This window comes from Lampetra fluviatilis, chromosome 51, assembly GCF_964198595.1.
Source record: "Lampetra fluviatilis chromosome 51, kcLamFluv1.1, whole genome shotgun sequence".
Classification (NCBI taxonomy): Eukaryota; Metazoa; Chordata; class Hyperoartia; order Petromyzontiformes; family Petromyzontidae; genus Lampetra; species Lampetra fluviatilis.
In genome coordinates this window covers 7,895,720-7,912,074 of record NC_136325.1, presented here as the reverse complement: position 1 = coordinate 7,912,074, position 16,355 = coordinate 7,895,720, and the positions used below count along the sequence as shown (strand labels likewise).

Below are 16,355 nucleotides of genomic sequence, written 5' to 3'. Positions count from 1 at the left end.
TTCGGATAATCGTGTCCTGTGTGGTGGCCGTGAGCGGGAATCGAACCCGGGTCGCTGGGTTCATAGCGCAGTGTGCTAACCGCGACACCGCCGCTCCCCCACATACGAACACACGCGCACACACAACAACAACAACGCCCGCTGGCAGGAGGTCACGGGGCAGACCCAGGTGCCTCGGGTCGACTGACACACACTACACACACGCTACACACACGCTACACCCACGCTACACACACACACTACACACACACTACACACACACTACACACACACTACACACACACTACACACACACTACACACACACTACACACACACTACACATACACTACACACACTACACACACACACTACACACACACTACACACACACTACACACACACTACACATACACTACACACACTACACACACACACTACACACACACTACACACACACTACACACACACTACACACACACTACACACACTACACACACACTACACACACACTACACACACACTACACATACACTACACACACTACACGCTACACCACACACGCTCTACACACACACTACACACACACTACACACACACACTACACACACTACACACACTACACACACACACGTACGTACACTCCCAACCTCCACCTCCTCTTCACTAACCCCCCCCCCCGCACACCCCCCCCCCCCCCCCCCAGGCCGCAGCGGCAGCCTCAGCAGCCTGGTGCTGCGCCTGCTGCTCGAGGAGCCGCGTGTGCGCCTCCTGGACGAGCGGGACAGTGCGGTGACGCGCGCAGCCGACGGCAGCGTGCGTGTGGCGCCCTGTCGCAGCCCCGCACCCGACGCCTGTACGTGACCCCCGTGACCCCCCCGTGACGCCTGCACCACCGTGACCTCCACGCCACCATGACCACCGTGATCCTCTCACCTCTGTGACCCCTATGCCACCGTGACCCCCGTGACCCCCACGCCACCATGACCACCGTGATCCTCTTACCTATGTGACCCCCGTGACCCCTGCACCACCGTGACTCCCATGCCACCGTGACCCCTGCACCACCGTGACCCCCGTGACCCCCACGCCACCATGACCACCGTGACCCCCTCGCCACTGACCTCCATGACCTCACCACCATGACCCCCGTGACCCTCTCACCTCCATGACCCCCACGCCACCATGACCACCGTGACCCCCTCGCCACTGACCTCCATGACCTCACCACAATGACCCCCGTGACTCTCTCACCTCCGTGACCCCCACGCCACCATGACCACCGTGACCCCCTCGCCACTGACCTCCATGACCTCACCACCATGACCCCCGTGACCCTCTCACCTCCATGATCCCCGTGACCCCCACGCCACCGTGACCCCCTCGCCACCGTGACCCCCTCGCCACTGACCTCCATGACCTCACCACCATGACCCCCGTGACCCTCTCACGTCTATGACCCCGTGACCCCCCCTTGCCACCGTGATGACAACGATGACGATGACGACGACGATGACGACGACAATCGTCTGATCTGTCCCTTGCCTCCCATCATCTCCCCCCCCCCCACCCCAGTCTGCATGACGATCTTCCGCTTCAAGTCGACGGTTCCGGTGGACGCCGGAGAGCCGGTGGTGCTGGGATTCTACAACTCCAACTGCTACTTGGCGTGCCAGGAGGGCAACGCTCAGCTCGTGAAGCTCATCGTGGAGGTGAGGGAGCAGTCCGCTCACTCGCTCGCTCGCTCGCTCACCCGCACGCTCACTCACTCACTATCATCACCCGCACGCTCGCTCACTCACTCACTCACTCATTCTCATCACACACTCGCTCGCTCACTCACTCTCATCACCCACACGCTCGCTCACTCACTCACTCTCATCACACACTCGCTCACTCACTCACTCTCATCACCCACACGCTCGCTCACTCACTCACTCACTCACTCACTCACTCACTCGCTCACTCACTCTCATCATACACTCGCTCGCTCACTCACTCACTCACTCACTCACTCGCTCACTCACTCACTCTCATCATACACTCACTCGCTCACTCACTCACTCACTCTCATCATACACTCGCTCGCTCACTCACTCACTCACTCACTCACTCACTCACTCACTCACTCACTCACTCTCATCATACACTCACTCGCTCACTCACTCACTCACTCTCATCATACACTCGCTCACTCACTCACTCTCATCACCCACACGCTCACTCACTCACTCACTCGCTCTCATCATACACTCACTCGCTCACTCGCTCACTCACTCTCATCATACACTCGCTCACTCACTCACTCTCATCACCCACACGCTCACTCACTCACTCACTCACTCTCATCATACACTCACTCGCTCACTCGCTCACTCACTCTCATCATACACTCGCTCACTCACTCACTCTCATCACCCACACGCTCACTCACTCACTCACTCACTCTCATCATACACTCGCTCACTCACTCTCATCATACACTCGCTCACTCACTCTCATCATACACTCGCTCACTCACTCACTCTCATCACCCACACGCTCACTCACTCACTCACTCGCTCTCATCATACACTCGCTCACTCACTCTCATCATACACTCGCTCGCTCACTCACTCACTCTCATCATACACTCGCTCACTCACTCACTCACTCACTCACTCACTCACTCACTCACTCACTCACTCACTCACTCTCATCATACACTCGCTCACTCACTCACTCACTCACTCACTCACTCACTCACTCACTCACTCACTCACTCACTCACTCACTCTCATCATACACTCGCTCACTCACTCACTCTCATCACCCACACGCTCACTCACTCACTCACTCACTCTCATCATACGCTCGCTCGCTCACTCACTCTCATCATACACTCGCTCACTCACTCACTCTCATCATACACTCGCTCACTCACTCACTCACTCACTCTCATCATACGCTCGCTCGCTCACTCACTCTCATCACACACTCGCTCGCTCACTCACTCTCATCATACACTCGCTCACTCACTCACTCACTCACTCTCATCATACGCTCGCTCGCTCACTCACTCTCATCATACACTCGCTCGCTCACTCACTCTCATCATACACTCGCTCACTCACTCACTCACTCTCATCATACGCTCGCTCACTCACTCTCATCACACACTCGCTCGCTCACTCACTCTCATCATACACTCGCTCACTCACTCACTCACTCTCATCATACGCTCGCTCACTCACTCTCATCACACACTCGCTCACTCACTCACTCGCTCACTCGCTCACTCACTCTCATCACACACTCGCTCACTCGCTCACTCACTCTCATCACACACTCGCTCACTCACTCACTCACTCTCATCATACACTCACTCGCTCACTCACTCTCATCATACACTCGCTCACTCGCTCACTCACTCTCATCACACACTCGCTCACTCACTCACTCACTCTCATCATACACTCACTCGCTCACTCACTCTCATCACACACTCGCTCACTCGCTCACTCACTCTCATCACACACTCGCTCACTCACTCACTCACTCTCATCATACACTCACTCGCTCACTCACTCTCATCACACACTCGCTCACTCACTCACTCTCATCATACACTCGCTCACATCGCTCACTCACTCTCATCACACACTCGCTCACTCACTCTCATCACACACTCACTCACTCACTCACTCTCATCACTCACTCACTCACTCACTCACTCACTCTCATCACTCACTCACTCACTCACTCACTCACTCACACTCATCATACACTCACTCACTCACTCACTCTCATCACACACTCACTCACTCACTCACTCACTCACTCACTCACTCACTCTCATCATACACTCACTCACTCGCTCACTCACTCTCATCATACACTCACTCACTCACTCACTCTCATCACACACTCACTCACTCACTCACTCACTCACTCTCATCATACACTCACTCACTCGCTCACTCACTCTCATCATACACTCACTCACTCGCTCACTCACTCTCATCACACACTCACTCACTCACTCGCTCACTCACTCTCATCACACACTCACTCACTCACTCACTCACTCACTCACTCACTCTCATCATACACACACTCACTCGCTCACTCACTCACTCACTCTCATCACACACTCGCTCGCTCGCTCACTCACTCTCATCACACACTCACTCACTCGCTCACTCACTCACTCTCATCATACACTCGCTCACTCACTCACTCACTCACTCTCATCATACACTCGCTCACTCGCTCACTCACTCTCATCATACACTCACTCACTCACTCACTCTCATCACACACTCGCTCACTCGCTCACTCACTCTCATCACACACTCGCTCACTCACTCACTCACTCTCATCACACACTCGCTCGCTCACTCACTCTCATCACACACTCGCTCACTCACTCTCATCACCCACACGCTCGCTCACTCACTCTCATCACACACTCGCTCGCTCACTCACTCTCATCACACACTCGCTCACTCACTCACTCACTCTCATCACACACTCGCTCACTCACTCACTCTCATCATACACTCACTCACTCACTCACTCTCATCACACACTCGCTCGCTCACTCACTCTCATCATACACTCACTCGCTCACTCACTCTCATCATACACTCACTCACTCACTCACTCTCATCATACACTCGCTCACTCACTCACTCACTCACTCTCATCACTCACTCACTCACTCACTCTCATCACACACTCGCTCGCTCACTCACTCTCATCATACACTCACTCACTCACTCACTCACTCTCATCATACACTCGCTCACTCACTCACTCACTCACTCACTCTCATCACTCACTCACTCACTCACTCTCATCACACACTCGCTCGCTCACTCACTCTCATCACACACTCACTCACTCACTCACTCACTCACTCTCATCACACACTCACTCGCTCACTCACTCTCATCACACACTCACTCACTCACTCACTCTCATCATACACTCGCTCACTCACTCACTCACTCACTCTCATCACACACTCGCTCGCTCACTCACTCTCATCACACACTCACTCACTCACTCACTCTCATCATACACTCGCTCACTCACTCACTCACTCACTCTCATCACACACTCACTCGCTCACTCACTCTCATCACACACTCACTCACTCACTCACTCTCATCATACACTCGCTCACTCACTCACTCACTCACTCTCATCACACACTCACTCACTCACTCACTCTCATCATACACTCGCTCACTCACTCACTCACTCACTCTCATCACACACTCGCTCACTCACTCACTCTCATCACCCACACGCTCGCTCACTCACTCTCATCACACACTCGCTCACTCACTCACTCTCATCACCCACACGCTCGCTCACTCACTCTCATCACACACTCGCTCACTCACTCACTCACTCTCATCACACACTCGCTCACTCACTCACTCTCATCACCCACACGCTCACTCACTCACTCTCATCACACACTCGCTCACTCGCTCACTCTCATCACACACTCGCTCGCTCACTCACTCTCATCACACACTCGCTCGCTCACTCACTCTCATCACACACTCGCTCACTCACTCACTCTCATCACCCACTCGCTCACTCACTCACTCTCATCACACACTCGCTCACTCACTCACTCTCATCACACACTCGCTCACTCACTCACTCTCATCACCCACTCGCTCACTCACTCACTCTCATCACACACTCGCTCACTCACTCACTCTCATCACACACTCGCTCGCTCACTCACTCTCATCACACACTCGCTCACTCACTCACTCTCATCACCCACTCGCTCACTCACTCACTCTCATCACACACTCGCTCACTCACTCACTCTCATCACACACTCGCTCACTCACTCACTCTCATCACACACTCGCTCACTCACTCACTCTCATCACCCACTCGCTCGCTCACTCACTCTCATCACCCACTCGCTCACTCACTCACTCTCATCACACACTCGCTCGCTCACTCACTCTCATCACCCACTCGCTCACTCACTCACTCTCATCACACACTCGCTCACTCACTCACTCTCATCACCCACTCGCTCGCTCACTCACTCTCATCACCCACTCGCTCACTCACTCACTCTCATCACACACTCGCTCGCTCACTCACTCTCATCACCCACTCGCTCACTCACTCACTCTCATCACACACTCGCTCGCTCACTCACTCTCATCACACACTCGCTCACTCACTCACTCTCATCACACACTCGCTCACTCACTCACTCTCATCACCCACTCGCTCGCTCACTCACTCTCATCACCCACTCGCTCACTCACTCACTCTCATCACACACTCGCTCGCTCGCTCACTCTCATCACACACTCGCTCGCTCGCTCACTCACTCTCATCACTCACTCGCTCACTCGCTCACTCACTCTCATCATACACTCGCTCACTCACTCACTCTCATCACTCACTCGCTCACTCACTCTCATCACACACTCGCTCACTCACTCTCATCACACACTCGCTCGCTCACTCACTCTCATCACACACTCGCTCACTCACTCACTCTCATCACCCACTCGCTCACTCTCATCACACACTCGCTCACTCACTCACTCTCATCACACACTCGCTCACTCACTCACTCTCATCACCCACTCGCTCGCTCACTCACTCTCATCATACACTCGCTCACTCACTCACTCTCATCACACACTCGCTCGCTCACTCACTCTCATCATACACTCGCTCACTCACTCACTCTCATCACACACTCGCTCACTCACTCACTCTCATCACCCACTCGCTCGCTCACTCACTCTCATCATACACTCGCTCACTCACTCACTCTCATCACACACTCGCTCGCTCACTCACTCTCATCACACACTCGCTCACTCACTCACTCACTCTCATCACACACTCGCTCGCTCGCTCACTCTCATCACACACTCGCTCGCTCACTCACTCACTCACTCTCATCACACACTCGCTCACTCACTCACTCTCATCACACACTCGCTCGCTCACTCACTCTCATCATACACTCGCTCACTCACTCACTCACTCACTCTCATCACACACTCGCTCACTCACTCACTCTCATCACACACTCGCTCGCTCACTCACTCACTCACTCTCATCACACACTCGCTCACTCACTCACTCTCATCACACACTCGCTCACTCACTCACTCTCATCATACACTCGCTCACTCACTCACTCACTCACTCTCATCACACACTCGCTCACTCACTCACTCTCATCATACACTCGCTCGCTCACTCACTCACTCACTCTCATCACACACTCGCTCACTCACTCACTCTCATCACACACTCGCTCACTCACTCACTCTCATCACACACTCGCTCGCTCACTCACTCACTCACTCTCATCACACACTCGCTCACTCACTCACTCTCATCACACACTCACTCACTCACTCACTCTCATCACACACTCGCTCGCTCACTCACTCACTCACTCTCATCACACACTCGCTCACTCACTCACTCTCATCATACACTCGCTCACTCACTCACTCTCATCACACACTCGCTCACTCACTCACTCACTCTCATCACACACTCGCTCGCTCACTCTCATCACACACTCGCTCGCTCACTCACTCACTCACTCTCATCACACACTCGCTCGCTCACTCACTCTCATCACACACTCGCTCGCTCGCTCACTCTCATCACACACTCGCTCGCTCACTCACTCTCATCACCCACACGCTCACTCACTCACTCACTCTCATCACACACTCGCTCACTCACTCGCTCACTCTCATCACACACTCGCTCGCTCACTCACTCTCATCACCCACACGCTCACTCACTCACTCACTCTCATCACACACTCGCTCACTCACTCACTCACTCTCATCACACACTCGCTCGCTCACTCACTCTCATCACACACTCGCTCGCTCGCTCACTCTCATCACACACTCGCTCGCTCACTCACTCTCATCACCCACACGCTCACTCACTCACTCACTCTCATCACACACTCGCTCACTCACTCACTCACTCTCATCACACACTCGCTCACTCACTCACTCTCATTACACACTCGCTCACTCACTCACTCTCATCACACACTCGCTCACTCACTCACTCACTCTCATCATACACTCGCTCACTCACTCACTCTCATCACACACTCACTCTCATCACTCACTCGCTCGCTCGCTCACTCACTCACTCACTCTCATCATACACTCGCTCACTCACTCACTCTCATCACACACTCACTCTCATCACACACTCACTCTCATCACACACTCGCTCACTCACTCACTCTCATCATACACTCGCTCACTCACTCACTCTCATCACTCACTCGCTCACTCACTCACTCTCATCACACACTCGCTCGCTCACTCTCATCACACACTCGCTCGCTCACTCACTCTCATCACTCACTCGCTCACTCACTCACTCACTCTCATCACACACTCGCTTGCTCACTCACTCACTCTCATCACACACTCGCTCGCTCACTCACTCACTCTCATCACTCACTCGCTCACTCACTCACTCTCATCACACACTCGCTCGCTCACTCACTCACTCACTCACTCTCATCACACACTCGCTCGCTCACTCACTCACTCACTCTCATCACTCACTCGCTCACTCGCTCACTCACTCTCATCACTCACTCGCTCACTCACTCACTCACTCTCATCACTCACTCGCTCACTCGCTCACTCACTCTCATCACACACTCGCTCGCTCACTCACTCTCATCATACACTCGCTCGCTCACTCACTCACTCTCATCACTCACTCGCTCACTCGCTCACTCACTCTCATCACACACTCGCTCGCTCACTCACTCACTCACTCTCATCACTCACTCGCTCACTCGCTCACTCACTCTCATCACACACTCGCTCGCTCACTCACTCTCATCATACACTCGCTCGCTCACTCACTCACTCTCATCACTCACTCGCTCACTCGCTCACTCACTCTCATCACACACTCGCTCGCTCACTCACTCACTCACTCTCATCACACACTCGCTCGCTCACTCACTCTCATCATACACTCGCTCACTCACTCACTCACTCTCATCGCTCACTCGCTCACTCACTCTCATCACACACTTGCTCGCTCACTCACTCTCATCATACACTCGCTCACTCACTCACTCTCATCATACACTCGCTCACTCACTCACTCTCATCATACACTCGCTCACTCACTCACTCTCATCACACACTCACTCACTCACTCACTCTCATCACACACTCGCTCACTCACTCACTCTCATCACACACTCGCTCGCTCACTCACTCACTCTCATCATACACTCGCTCACTCACTCACTCTCATCACACACTCGCTCGCTCACTCACTCACTCACTCTCATCACACACTCGCTCGCTCACTCACTCTCATCACACACTCACTCACTCTCATCACTCACTCACTCTCATCACACACACGCTCGCTCACTCACTCACTCACTCTCATCATACACTCGCTCACTCACTCACTCTCATCATACACTCGCTCACTCACTCTCATCATACACTCGCTCACTCACTCACTCTCATCACCCACACGCTCGCTCACTCACTCTCATCATACACTCGCTCACTCACTCACTCTCATCACCCACACGCTCGCTCACTCACTCACTCTCATCACCCACACGCTCGCTCACTCACTCTCATCATACACTCGCTCACTCACTCACTCTCATCATACACTCGCTCACTCACTCACTCTCATCATACACTCGCTCACTCACTCACTCTCATCACCCACACGCTCGCTCACTCACTCACTCTCATCACCCACACGCTCGCTCACTCACTCTCATCATACACTCGCTCACTCACTCACTCTCATCACCCACACGCTCGCTCACTCACTCTCATCATACACTCGCTCACTCACTCACTCTCATCACCCACACGCTCGCTCACTCACTCTCATCACACACTCGCTCACTCACTCACTCTCATCACACACTCGCTCGCTCACTCACTCACTCTCATCACACACTCGCTCGCTCACTCACTCACTCTCATCACCCACACGCTCGCTCACTCACTCTCATCACACACTCGCTCGCTCACTCACTCACTCTCATCACACACTCGCTCGCTCACTCACTCACTCTCATCACACACTCGCTCGCTCACTCACTCTCATCATACACTCGCTCACTCACTCACTCACTCTCATCATACACTCGCTCACTCACTCTCATCATACACTCGCTCACTCACTCACTCTCATCACTCACTCACTCACTCACTCTCATCACACACTCACTCACTCGCTCACTCACTCACTCTCATCACACACTCGCTCGCTCACTCACTCACTCTCATCATACACTCGCTCACTCTCATCACACACTCGCTCGCTCACTCACTCTCATCACACACTCGCTCAATCACTCACTCACTCTCATCATACACTCGCTCACTCACTCTCATCATACACTCGCTCACTCACTCACTCTCATCACACACTCGCTCGCTCACTCACTCTCATCATACACTCGCTCACTCACTCACTCTCATCACTCACTCGCTCGCTCACTCACTCTCATCACACACTCGCTCGCTCACTCACTCACTCACTCTCATCACACACTCGCTCGCTCACTCACTCTCATCACACACTCGCTCGCTCACTCACTCACTCACTCTCATCACACACTCGCTCGCTCACTCACTCACTCACTCTCATCACACACTCGCTCGCTCACTCACTCTCATCACACACTCGCTCGCTCACTCACTCACTCACTCTCATCACACACTCGCTCGCTCACTCACTCACTCACTCTCATCACACACTCGCTCGCTCACTCACTCACTCACTCTCATCACACACTCGCTCGCTCACTCACTCACTCACTCTCATCACACACTCGCTCGCTCACTCACTCACTCTCATCACTCACTCGCTCACTCGCTCACTCACTCTCATCACACACTCACTCGCTCACTCACTCACTCTCATCACACACTCGCTCGCTCACTCACTCACTCACTCTCATCACACACTCGCTCGCTCACTCACTCACTCTCATCACACACTCGCTCGCTCACTCACTCACTCACTCTCATCACACACTCGCTCGCTCACTCACTCTCATCATACACTCGCTCACTCACTCACTCTCATCATACACTCGCTCACTCACTCACTCTCATCATACACTCGCTCACTCACTCACTCTCATCATACACTCGCTCACTCACTCACTCTCATCACACACTCACTCACTCACTCACTCTCATCACACACACGCTCGCTCACTCACTCTCATCACACACTCGCTCGCTCACTCACTCTCATCACACACTCGCTCGCTCACTCACTCTCATCACTCGCTCACTCACTCACTCACTCACTCTCATCACACACTCGCTCACTCACTCACTCTCATCACACACTCGCTCACTCACTCACTCGCTCTCATCACACACTCGCTCACTCACTCACTCACTCTCATCATACACTCGCTCACTCACTCACTCTCATCACACACTCGCTCACTCACTCACTCTCATCACACACTCGCTCACTCACTCACTCGCTCTCATCACACACTCGCTCACTCACTCACTCTCATCATACACTCGCTCGCTCACTCACTCTCATCACACACTCGCTCACTCACTCACTCTCATCACACACTCGCTCGCTCACTCACTCTCATCATACACTCGCTCACTCACTCACTCTCATCACACACTCGCTCGCTCGCTCGCTCACTCTCATCACACACTCGCTCGCTCACTCTCATCACTCGCTCGCTCGCTCACTCACTCTCATCACACACTCGCTCGCTCACTCTCATCACCCACTCGCTCGCTCACTCACTCACTCTCATCACACGCTCGCTCGCTCGCTCACTCTCATCACCCACTCGCTCGCTCACTCACTCACTCTCATCACTCGCTCGCTCACTCACTCACTCTCATCACACACTCACTCGCTCACTCACTCACTCTCATCACACACTCGCTCACTCACTCACTCTCATCACACACTCGCTCGCTCACTCACTCACTCTCATCACACACTCGCTCACTCACTCACTCTCATCACACACTCGCTCACTCACTCACTCACTCTCATCATACGCTCGCTCGCTCACTCACTCTCATCACACACTCGCTCACTCACTCACTCTCATCACACACTCGCTCACTCACTCACTCTCATCACCCACACGCTCACTCACTCACTCACTCTCATCACACACTCGCTCACTCACTCACTCTCATCACCCACACGCTCACTCACTCACTCACTCTCATCACACACTCGCTCACTCTCATCACACACTCGCTCACTCACTCACTCTCATCACACACTCGCTCGCTCACTCACTCACTCTCATCACACACTCGCTCACTCACTCACTCACTCTCATCACACACTCGCTCGCTCACTCACTCTCATCACACACTCGCTCACTCACTCACTCTCATCATACACTCGCTCGCTCACTCACTCTCATCATACGCTCGCTCGCTCACTCACTCTCATCATACACTCGCTCGCTCACTCACTCTCATCACACACTCGCTCACTCACTCACTCTCATCATACACTCGCTCGCTCACTCACTCTCATCACACACTCGCTCACTCACTCACTCTCATCATACGCTCGCTCACTCACTCACTCTCATCATACGCTCGCTCACTCACTCACTCTCATCATACGCTCACTCACTCACTCACTCTCATCATACGCTCGCTCGCTCACTCACTCTCATCATACGCTCGCTCGCTCACTCACTCTCATCATACGCTCGCTCACTCACTCTCATCATACGCTCGCTCACTCACTCTCATCATACGCTCGCTCGCTCACTCACTCTCATCACACACACGCTCACTCACTCACTCTCATCATACGCTCGCTCGCTCACTCACTCTCATCACACGCTCGCTCACTCACTCACTCTCATCACACAGTCGCTCGCTCACTCACTCTCATCACACACTCGCTCACTCACTCTCATCACTCGCTCGCTCGCTCACTCACTCTCATCATACGCTCGCTCACTCACTCACTCTCATCACTCGCTCGCTCGCTCACTCACTCTCATCACACACTCGCTCGCTCACTCACTCTCATCATACGCTCGCTCACTCACTCACTCTCATCACACACTCGCTCGCTCGCTCACTCACTCTCATCACTCGCTCGCTCGCTCACTCACTCTCATCACACACTCGCTCACTCACTCACTCTCATCACTCGCTCGCTCGCTCACTCACTCACTCTCATCACTCGCTCGCTCGCTCACTCACTCTCATCATACACTCGCTCACTCACTCACTCTCATCACACACTCGCTCGCTCACTCACTCACTCTCATCATACACTCGCTCACTCACTCACTCTCATCATACACTCGCTCACTCACTCACTCTCATCACTCGCTCGCTCGCTCACTCACTCTCATCACACACTCGCTCACTCACTCACTCACTCTCATCACACACTCGCTCACTCACTCACTCTCATCACACACTCGCTCGCTCACTCACTCACTCTCATCATACACTCGCTCACTCACTCACTCTCATCATACACTCGCTCACTCACTCACTCTCATCACTCGCTCGCTCACTCACTCACTCTCATCACACACTCGCTCGCTCGCTCACTCACTCTCATCACACACTCGCTCGCTCACTCACTCTCATCACCCACTCGCTCGCTCACTCACTCTCATCACCCACTCGCTCGCTCACTCACTCTCATCACACGCTCGCTCGCTCACTCACTCACTCTCATCACCCACTCGCTCGCTCACTCACTCTCATCACACGCTCGCTCGCTCACTCACTCTCATCACACACTCGCTCACTCACTCACTCTCATCATACACTCGCTCACTCACTCACTCTCATCACACACTCGCTCACTCACTCACTCTCATCACACACTCGCTCACTCACTCACTCACTCTCATCACACACTCGCTCACTCACTCACTCTCATCACACACTCGCTCGCTCGCTCACTCACTCTCATCACACACTCGCTCGCTCACTCACTCTCATCACCCACTCGCTCACTCACTCTCATCACACACTCACTCGCTCGCTCACTCACTCTCATCACACACTCGCTCACTCACTCACTTTCATCACCCACACGCTCACTCACTCACTCACTCTCATCACACACTCGCTCGCTCGCTCACTCTCATCACACACTCGCTCGCTCACTCACTCTCATCATACACTCACTCACTCACTCACTCTCATCACACACTCGCTCGCTCACTCACTCTCATCACCCACACGCTCACTCACTCACTCTCATCACACACTCGCTCACTCACTCACTCACTCACTCACTCACTCACTCACTCACTCACTCTCATCACACACTCGCTCACTCACTCACTCGCTCACTCACTCGCTCACTCACTCACTCACTCTCATCACCCACTCGCTCGCTCACTCACTCTCATCACACGCTCGCTCGCTCACTCACTCACTCTCATCACCCACTCGCTCGCTCACTCACTCTCATCACACGCTCGCTCGCTCACTCACTCTCATCACACACTCGCTCACTCACTCACTCTCATCACACACTCGCTCACTCACTCACTCTCATCACACACTCGCTCACTCACTCACTCACTCTCATCACCCACTCGCTCACTCACTCACTCTCATCACACACACACTCGCTCACTCACTCACTCTCATCACACACACACTCGCTCGCTCACTCACTCTCATCACCCACTCGCTCACTCACTCACTCTCATCACCCACTCGCTCACTCACTCACTCTCATCACCCACTCGCTCACTCACTCACTCTCATCACACACACACTCGCTCGCTCACTCACTCTCATCACACGCTCGCTCGCTCACTCACTCTCATCACACACTCGCTCGCTCACTCACTCTCATCACTCGCTCGCTCGCTCGCTCACTCACTCTCATCACACACTCACTCACTCACTCACTCACTCACTCACTCTCATCACACACTCACTCGCTCGCTCACTCACTCTCATCACACACTCGCTCACTCACTCACTCTCATCACACACTCGCTCACTCACTCACTCTCATCACACACTCGCTCACTCACTCACTCTCATCACACACTCGCTCGCTCACTCACTCTCATCACTCGCTCGCTCGCTCGCTCACTCACTCTCATCACACACTCGCTCACTCACTCACTCACTCTCATCACACACTCGCTCACTCACTCACTCTCATCACCCACTCGCTCGCTCACTCACTCTCATCACACACTCGCTCGCTCACTCACTCTCATCATACACTCGCTCACTCACTCACTCTCATCATACACTCGCTCACTCACTCACTCACTCTCATCACACGCTCGCTCGCTCACTCACTCTCATCACTTGCTCGCTCGCTCACTCACTCACTCACTCACTCTCATCACACACTCGCTCGCTCACTCACTCTCATCACACACTCGCTCGCTCACTCACTCTCATCACTCGCTCGCTCGCTCACTCACTCTCATCACACACTCGCTCGCTCACTCACTCTCATCACACACTCGCTCGCTCACTCACTCACTCTCATCACACACTCGCTCGCTCACTCACTCTCATCACACACTCGCTCGCTCACTCACTCACTCTCATCATACACTCGCTCGCTCACTCACTCACTCTCATCACACACTCGCTCACTCACTCACTCACTCTCATCACACACTCGCTCGCTCACTCACTCTCATCATACGCTCGCTCACTCACTCACTCTCATCACACACTCGCTCGCTCACTCACTCTCATCACTCGCTCGCTCGCTCACTCACTCTCATCACACACTCGCTCACTCACTCACTCTCATCACTCGCTCGCTCGCTCACTCACTCACTCTCATCACTCGCTCGCTCGCTCACTCACTCTCATCATACACTCGCTCACTCACTCACTCTCATCACACACTCGCTCGCTCACTCACTCACTCTCATCATACACTCGCTCACTCACTCACTCTCATCATACACTCGCTCACTCACTCACTCTCATCACTCGCTCGCTCGCTCACTCACTCTCATCACACACTCGCTCACTCACTCACTCTCATCACTCGCTCGCTCACTCACTCACTCTCATCACACACTCGCTCGCTCACTCACTCACTCTCATCATACACTCGCTCACTCACTCACTCTCATCATACACTCGCTCACTCACTCACTCTCATCACTCGCTCGCTCACTCACTCACTCTCATCACACACTCGCTCGCTCGCTCACTCACTCTCATCACACACTCGCTCGCTCACTCACTCTCATCACCCACTCGCTCGCTCACTCACTCTCATCACCCACTCGCTCGCTCACTCACTCTCATCACACGCTCGCTCGCTCACTCACTC

At 53.7% G+C, this 16,355-nt stretch overlaps 1 protein-coding gene across 2 annotated transcripts in view; it reads left to right on the top strand.

Moving 5' to 3' along the window:
* LOC144948894 (uncharacterized) overlaps window positions 1–16,355 on the top strand; it is a 33,838-nt gene that overhangs the window by 10,157 nt on the left and 7,326 nt on the right. For both annotated transcript variants that reach the window (XM_078878602.1, XM_078878603.1), the window contains 2 exons: window positions 685–834; window positions 1,554–1,690. In XM_078878602.1, coding sequence (XP_078734728.1) covers window positions 685–834; window positions 1,554–1,690 — 287 coding nt within the window. The remainder of the gene's footprint in view (window positions 1–684; window positions 835–1,553; window positions 1,691–16,355) is intronic.